The 8,511-nt window shown below is 32.8% G+C and overlaps 1 protein-coding gene across 2 annotated transcripts; it reads right to left on the bottom strand.

Moving 5' to 3' along the window:
* Positions 1 to 290: 290 nt before the first annotated feature.
* LOC141717503 (putative F-box protein At4g09190) lies at positions 291 to 7,049 on the bottom strand. 2 transcript variants are annotated; one of them, XM_074519613.1, is made up of 5 exons: positions 5,928 to 7,049; positions 5,726 to 5,804; positions 5,128 to 5,194; positions 1,192 to 1,339; positions 291 to 1,104 (listed from the first exon to the last, which is right to left on the bottom strand). In XM_074519613.1, the coding sequence occupies exons 1-2, from the start codon at positions 7,015 to 7,017 to the stop codon at positions 5,758 to 5,760; spliced, it is 1,137 nt and encodes a 378-aa protein (XP_074375714.1). In that variant the 5' UTR covers positions 7,018 to 7,049; the 3' UTR covers positions 291 to 1,104; positions 1,192 to 1,339; positions 5,128 to 5,194; positions 5,726 to 5,757. The 2 variants fall into 2 exon arrangements, with proteins under 2 accessions (XP_074375714.1, XP_074375713.1); XM_074519612.1 differs by having other exon boundaries at positions 5,726 to 7,049.
* Positions 7,050 to 8,511: the final 1,462 nt, after the last annotated feature.

Genomic DNA, 8,511 nt, shown 5'->3' with positions numbered 1-8,511 from the left:
TTATTGTATACTGTCCAAAATGTCACATAGATGAATGCTTGCAGCTGTCCAAGAGCCTTATTTGTACCCGTAATGGGGAGAGAATTGAAACAAAATCATGTCTTTACACTGACTGATATCTTTACTTACAAGTGCACAATGTAACTCTTTTATTTGTTTGCAAGCAGGGCCAAGTCTCTTGAGTAACTCAGGATTTTGTAAAAAATTACTAATATGGATATTAAGATAACTACGCCAAATAAAGATAAGTTCGATAGGTTTACTGAAAAAAGAACAAAAGTTCCCCGCAATAAAGCCAAACAAGAACTGATGATTACCAAAAACAGAGTTTAAAGCAGTAACATTTAAACAATAGGTTCAGAGAAAGAATTTGACATCATCATTTACAGCTTCAGGGGCGTCAACGTTGAAAACGTCATCAGGAAACGACTTGTTATAGATATGGATAGCCACGTCAATATCCCACAACTTCCACTTGTCACTTCAGAATTCCAACATCATTTCACCACAGTCCTCATGGGGTGCTTTAGTGGCAACTTTCTGAGCTTCAACTTGCATCTTTTGCTCGAGGGATTGAACTTTGACTACAAATTCGTCAAACTCCTTCTGCACTTTCACAGTCTTGGCCCTTTGTTTGGATAATAAATCTTGTGCAGACTTCAGCTCATTCACGGTGTTAGCATGCTTAATCTCAAGCTACTTGAACTTCTCTAGCTCTTTTTTGCACCTTAGTACATTATAGTAAATCTCGTACCAACAACAATGCGAATAAAAGAAAGAAGGGAGTAGTAATAGATGAGATTACATGAAAGGCGTTCCCAACAGTGTGATCCAGAACAGACGTGAGGTTATGGGCAGAATACCCATCCAATGTTTGTGGTAAAAACATGTCCTTCACTTGATGCACAAATGACAGGGGCTTGGCGTCAATAGCATGAACAGAAGCAAACTAGTTAGGATTGACAGCAGGACTGACTTTAACTTTCATGTGGTCAGGACTTGACATGGAAACTTTGGATGAATCAATTTTAGCAGGCTTCTCATCACGGTCTCTTTTAGCGAACATTTCCTTACTTGACATCAATAATGGTTTGAGAACAGGGACTTTGAATTATGCAAAAAAAGTGAGAAATAAATATCCAATAAACCAATGTGTTAAAATAAATACACGTATAACACCTGAACACATACCTTTATCATACACACGACCAGAACTTGTCCCATTCTCTATAACACCCATGGGAGAATCAGACGAAATTCTTTGTGCAGAAAGTTAAGATCTTGGAGCAATACTAACGACTTGCAGCGGTATTGTTCTCATCAAACTCAAAGCTGGGGTCTGCATTACAAAGGGGTAGAAATAAGCGACAGTTTAACAAGTAGCAGTAAAAAATTATTATGTCTGGACACGAAACCGTTTACATTACGATATACAATTTACTCATATGGAGCACCTACATATAATTAAATTATACAATAATGCCAAACGACTATCAATAAGGTGTTGTAATGACAGGATTGTATTATGAGTGTGAACTTCGCATAACAAATCTTTACACCTGTTGTAATTCCGAAAAAGTCAAAAAAATAAAACAAAGGATGGAAATCAACAAGAAACAAAAATGAAGGCAATGATAGAAATTGGTACCTTCAGCGTTCTAGCAATCAATAAGATAGCTATTGTCTCCATCGGGAGGGTCAAAATCTCAAGGAATAAGAACTCGTTTTTACAACCTCTGTCGTTTGCAGTTTCATTGTCACGAGTAAAATGGCAATCCAATTTGATATGCTTTGTACGTTCGTGAAAAACTGGGTTTTTTAACAATGTAAAGAGCAGATTGATTATCACAGTGAAGTGTTATTGGAGTCAAATTACTGACACCGAGTTCAGTTAAAAGACGAACCAACACTGCGCCTGTTTGGGGCATCACATGTGCAGCTTATATGGGCCAAAAGACCAATTCAGTTTATCCCCGACTGTTTGGCCATTTATCAATCTAGCTTTCATTTCACCATTTTGTGGTCATCAGTTGAAAGTAGGAGGCACGTACTTTTCCCGTTCTGAGTTCTGACTTATTTTTTCAACCTCTTTCTCCCAATTTAATGTTTTGAACTTCAGTTTCCATTTATCTAACAGGTAAATTAGGTTAATATATTTCAATTTTACTATATTTTTCTTAGTAGTCCCCACCACTTAATTTGTCGGTGTTTTTTTCATTTTACTAATATAAGTTTTCGTGATTTGTTGAAATGTTAGAATAAATTTTCTAACTTTTAGTTTTTCGGAATATTTGTGCATAACAAATAATCTTTTTAATTAAAGCCATTGTAATAAGTATTCTTTTTAATATTTTTTTAACTTTTAACTTATAATTTACCAAATACATACCCAACTTATAGAAAAATTATCTAAGCTTCAAAATGACCTATAAATAATAATTTATATATCACTTGTAAATAATAATAATAAACTGATAGAGCAAATAAGGCTTCCGGAACGGGGAATAAAATTAATTTTGAAAATATAAATTTGAAATGGTTGAATTTTTTATTCATGTAATCAATTATTATATTAATATCTCGATTTTTTTAAAAATAAATTTACCTTATAAGTTATGATTTACCAAACACTTAAACAACTTATAATAAACTTATACGCAAAATTATTCAAACACCTAAATAACTTATAAGCTACGATGTTCATATAACTTATATGACACTTTTCAACTTTAAGTTATAAGTTACATTTTTTAAGGAACCCCAAACAGGTCCACTATCTTTAAATCCCTCAAGTCAAGTCCTTCAGCTGAGAGGAAGCTCTCGGTGTGGTTGAAAACTCTTAAAAGAAAGCTTTAAGATGGAAGTCTGACATACTTAGAGCATCTCCAACTTATCACCTATTAGGTAAAAAGTCTACGTGGCAACATGATATAGATATTAGGTAAAAAATATACCCCTCCAACCATTAAACATGTTAGCAATAATTTTAGATATCCTCCATCGCGTCTTTTTTATATTTGTTGATCCTGTATCCATTAGTTAAAGCATCCACATACTATACACATTAGTATATACATATATTTATATTACACTTAATACATATATATATATATATTAAAAATTTTATTTTATATATAATATTTTGAACTTTAACATATTTATTTTAATTTACATTGCATATTTGTATAATACAAATAGATATAATATAATATAATTATATATTTTATAATAGATATATAAATAATGTTTATTAATTGTGTTTGGTTATATTTAAACATATTATTATATTTCAATTGTAATATATATTAAAATGCTATTATATTTAATATATTTTCAATGAATATAATTTTTACATTTTCACCTGTATTTAACTAAATATATACTAAATTTATTTTAACATACAAAATTTATATATATATATGTATGTAAAAATAATAATAAAATTTTTTATTGAATATAGCTAACCATTATAGCTAGTACCACTGGAGTAAAATTCTTACAAATTCAACAAATTTTTAGATAATGCTCATTTAGCTAACCATTTTAGCTATTAGCTTTGGAAATGCTCTTAGTCTGTTCTTTCTAGAATCGTACAACATTTCTCCTAATCTAGTTTTTCCAAGAAACATATTTTCACCAGAATAGAGTAATAACCACTCTATCTCCTCCGAACCATAGTTACAAGTGAACATTTTGTTCCAACCCACGTCATTGGAAACTCCTACCGGTGTTTACAAACCGAGTTCATTTTCAACAAGTGATTTGTGAGGAACGGTTTCAAGAACCACAGCCACAGAGCCTTCAAACTCCATAATATTGGACTTTCTTGTATGAATAAAGCTAGGATATGAAATCAGTCCAAACAGTTCATCATGCAAATCAAAAGTAATAATGGCATCCACACCTTCCATATACAAAACCCCGTCAACAACGAGACAGACCTCAAAACAGGACATGGGGGTAATACAGAAGACTTGCTAACTCAGTATTATCAATGCGCTGTTTCTAAATCCATATGATTATTATCTAGGAAGCACCGACACTCCAAAAAGGATGCCGTATGCGTGTCGGACACGGCCGACACGGCGACACGGCACCGACACGGCTGAGTTGTCTGACACACCACATGGCGTGTCGACAGAAAAAGGCAACCGATACGCGACCGACACGGGTTCGACACGCGACCGACACGGGTACGACACGCGACCGACACGGCCCACCGACTCGGCCCATATAAAAAAGCCCAAAATCATCTTAAAAAAGCCCAACATCTTTTTTTAAAAGCCCAAACCATCTTATATTAATCCTAATTTTGGGTCTCTGTCTTTTATAACCTCCCCTCTTCATCTTTTATAACCCTATATATATACAATCAAATATATACATACATCTATATATATAACACATAAAAATATTTTTTATATTTTTGAAACTTTTTTTTGCCGTGTCCCGTATCCACGACACTTTGATAATTGACGAATCCCCGTGTCCTGTGTCCGGTGTCGCCGTATCAGTGTCGGTGCTTCCTAGATTATTATCAATTTGCCGATATTCGAGAAATAAAACCTTTAAGTCACGGGATACACAATCAAATCCAAACCCAACTTCAACTTTATAGGCTTTTAAGACTGGTGGTGGTGGGCGGAGTATCGTACATTTCCTCAACTCAGTCGTGGTGAAAGCAGCAGGTGGAAGCCTGAGTTTCTTATACATTCTAGTTAGGGGATTTAATAGATATAAATCAGCTTCATATTTATGAAAATAACTTACAAATTCTAAATAGACAAAAGGGGGCATCAGGGGGATATTCACCGAATATTGTCCGGGGTAGAGAATAGTGGTAGCGTGACAGCCTTCATTATCGTCTACTCTAGAGGTAATCATAATAATAGAGGGTAATTTATCTTCACCTGAAGCTAACAATTATTGGTTCTCAAGTGGCTTGACATCCTCCAACCAATGATTTATCATCAGGACGAAAAAACCACACTGGCTTACATCATATTTCATTCTTTAAACGCATTTCTCCAGTAAAACACAAAAAGCCTTAAACATTAAAAAATACAAGATTTTACATTGTAATTAGCAACAGATGCACGATCCTTTTATTGTCAAATATGCACTTACCATTCATCCAAGTGTAAGGCTCCATCAACCCTCGACACGCAGCATCACAATCACCATCTTGCTCACCCTGTCACAATATTATAGGTCATTCATATGAAGGCCATCAAGCAAGGCTGTTAAATTCTTATATATAAAAGCAGAAAGTTAATTAAGGGGCTGATCATCGTAATAAGCACACTCCATACAATTTCAAAACATACAACTTTTAATTTTGCTCCGGTTTTACCATTCCACATCCCACTTCCTAGAAATCTGCTAGCGTCTCGTGTAAACTAGACAGCAACATAAATATAACCCAAACTGTTCAAGGGTGCAGACTGCACGCATGACATACACGGAATTCTTCAAAAGGAATACATTTAATGATGTAATGAATAATTAAACCACATTAATGGTAGTGAGAAAAAAGAAGCGACAAGAAAAAAAATCTGATCTTTATACAATCAAGTGACAAATTTATATAATATGTCCATAAATAAATAAAAATAGTTCTTTTTACAAGGAAACAAGGAACCAAAACGAAAACTTAAGAAACTGTCCAGCTGTGTACAACTTAAACAAATAACTCAATGTATTGTGTATCGTAAACATAACTCACCAAACATAACTAGCAGCAACCAGCATATGCATTCAGCTGTCTTCTACTCCCGCAAATTCTTCAATTGAGAGGAAGCTCTCTGTGTGGTTGAAAACTATTACAAGAAAGCTTTGAGATGGAAGTCTGACATACTTAGTCTGTTTCTTCCTGTAATCATACAACATTTCTCCTAATCTAGTTTTTCCAAAAAACAGATTTTTACCAGAATAGAGAAACAACCAATCTATCTCCTCCAAACCATGGTTAAAAGTGAACATTTTGTTCCAAGTCACGTCATCGGAAACTGCTACCAGTGTCCACAAACTGAGCTCCTTTTCAACAAGTGATCCGTCAGGAACGGTTTCAAGAACCACAGCCACAGAGCCTTCAAAATCCAAAACGTTGGACTTCCTTGTATGAACAAAGCTAGGATAGGAAATCAGTCCAAAGAGTTCATTATGCAAATCAAAAGTTACTATGACATCCGCACCTTCCATATACAAAACCCCGTCAACAACGGGACCAGACCTCAAAACAGGACAAAAGGGGTAATAGAGAAGACTTGGTAAATCAATACCAACCTCAATTGATCTCCAGGAATCAGAACTTGAACGATACAAATTTACTGCTGCTAAATCCACGTGTGTATTATTAGCATTCCGATATTCAATCAATAAAACCTTAAAGTCACAGGACACACAATCAAATCCAAACCCGACATCAACTTTCCAGGCTTTTAATAGTGGTGGTCTGTTGTCGAAAACAATGGTGGGCGAACAGTCCATAGAAGCAGAATACGGACGAGGAGGCGCAGGGTATATCACAATTGGCCTCCTACTTACAGTGGCCACAGCAGGAGGGAGGGATAATTTCTTAAAATTCTTAGTTAAGGGATTTAATAAATATATATCACCGAAAAATTTATTAAAAACACAGACAACACCATTAAAAGAGCTCACAAATTCTAAATGATCAAAAGGGGGATTCAATGGGATATTCACCGAATGTTTTTCGAGCGAATCGGGGTAGCAAACAGTGGCGTGACAACCTTCACTATCGTCTACTCTAGACGTGATCATAATAATTGAAGGTAATTTATTAACAGAAATTATGTGGTGAGCAATCATGAAATTAGGTTTTGAAATAATAGAATGCCATAACTTACAAACAGATTTGCATCCGAGCAGCGATGTGACACAAGTGTTGGAGAGTATGTTGAATATCAGCTCCTCCGATAAATAACTGCTGCCACAACTGCTTAACGTTCTCTTTGTGTTTGATGATAAAATCATATGTTTAGACATCCCTGACATTTGATTTTAGTTAGGCTTCAACCAAGTTGTGTGGGTACGGCTGTCTTAATATACTTGTGTTAAACCAAGCACCAAGTGGGCTTATATGGTCTATTGGGCTTTGGTTCCAGATTATTCACTAGTTCACTAGTATTAATATTTAAATTTGATTGTCTATTTTTTTAAATATTAAATCGACGAATATCTAATCATATTCTATCTGAGATTATATCAATATCTCATATCTTGGATTTTGAATAGCAGTAGAATAATGTAGTTATTTTATGATTATAATTAGTTGTGCGTCTAATCATATTCTTACTAATATTGTATGATATCCAATTATAATCTATCTACGGTTATATTATTGTGTCATATTTTGGTTTTTAAATAGTAGTAGACCGTTGTAATCATTTTTATATTTATGATCAATTAAATCTCTATGTATATTCTATTTAGGATTATTTAGGATTGTATTAGGACATTTTTATTGGTTTATGGTGTTTGAATCGTAGTAAAATAATATAATTGTTCTTTTTTATGATTGTGCTAGGATATAATCTTGATTATGTATTTTTAAAAATATTATATTAACATATATCTAATCATAGCTCCATGTCCCCCTCTATAAGAGCTTCGAATACTTCCTCATTTTTAGGAGTGAATATCCCTCAACTATTATTATATTATATTTTTTTACCCGATATTTTATATTTAATGAATGAATATAAACATGGTAGTAAATATACGTTTAAAATGAAATGATTAAACTTAATCTGTAGAATGCCGTTAGTACGTTTACAAATAAAAAACTACAAATTAACATATATGTTGAATAGAGAGTTGACCAAAATCTTGAATTTTATTTAAATACACTATATGTACTGCTCTATATTATTACTGAGTTCACTACTAACTTACAATTAATTTACTCAATTTAAAAAGATAAAAAATGCATAATTGAAGTCATAATGACTTGTAATCATAATATACAATAATGTAAAATTTACATTATTGTTAATATTAAAGTTGATTTTAATGAAAAATATTAGTTTTTGAAATTCAACGTATGTATGTATGGGAAAATGTTAGTTTTTTATTTACACTACTGTTAACAAAGTAAGATTAAGTTATATGTATGTGTGTGTTAGCATGAAAATTATTGTATGTTACATCTCTTAGTAAATTATGATGGTTTCAATTATTTATATGCTAAATATCTGATTTATGGACATGTATAATCATTATTAACATTCAGTGAGATAATTGATCACTTAAATAACGTGCATTTATAATTATTCAAAAATAAAAATTATGTAATAAATAAATTGCTATAATTTATATACGGTATTCACATTATCACTGACAAACAATCCATATCTATTTTTTACGCAACCGGGTATCAATCATGGTTGTAACATAAAAATGAAATATATATTTTTAAAACTTATTATTGATATTCATGATTTTTTTAAGAATTCGAAAGAAAAATTGTATTTATATCGTTATTTAAAC

This window comes from Apium graveolens, chromosome 4 (assembly GCF_009905375.1).
Source record: "Apium graveolens cultivar Ventura chromosome 4, ASM990537v1, whole genome shotgun sequence".
NCBI lineage: Eukaryota > Viridiplantae > Streptophyta > Magnoliopsida > Apiales > Apiaceae > Apium > Apium graveolens.
The sequence above is the reverse complement of the archived record's forward strand: the minus strand, read 5'-3'. Positions and strand labels throughout refer to the sequence as shown.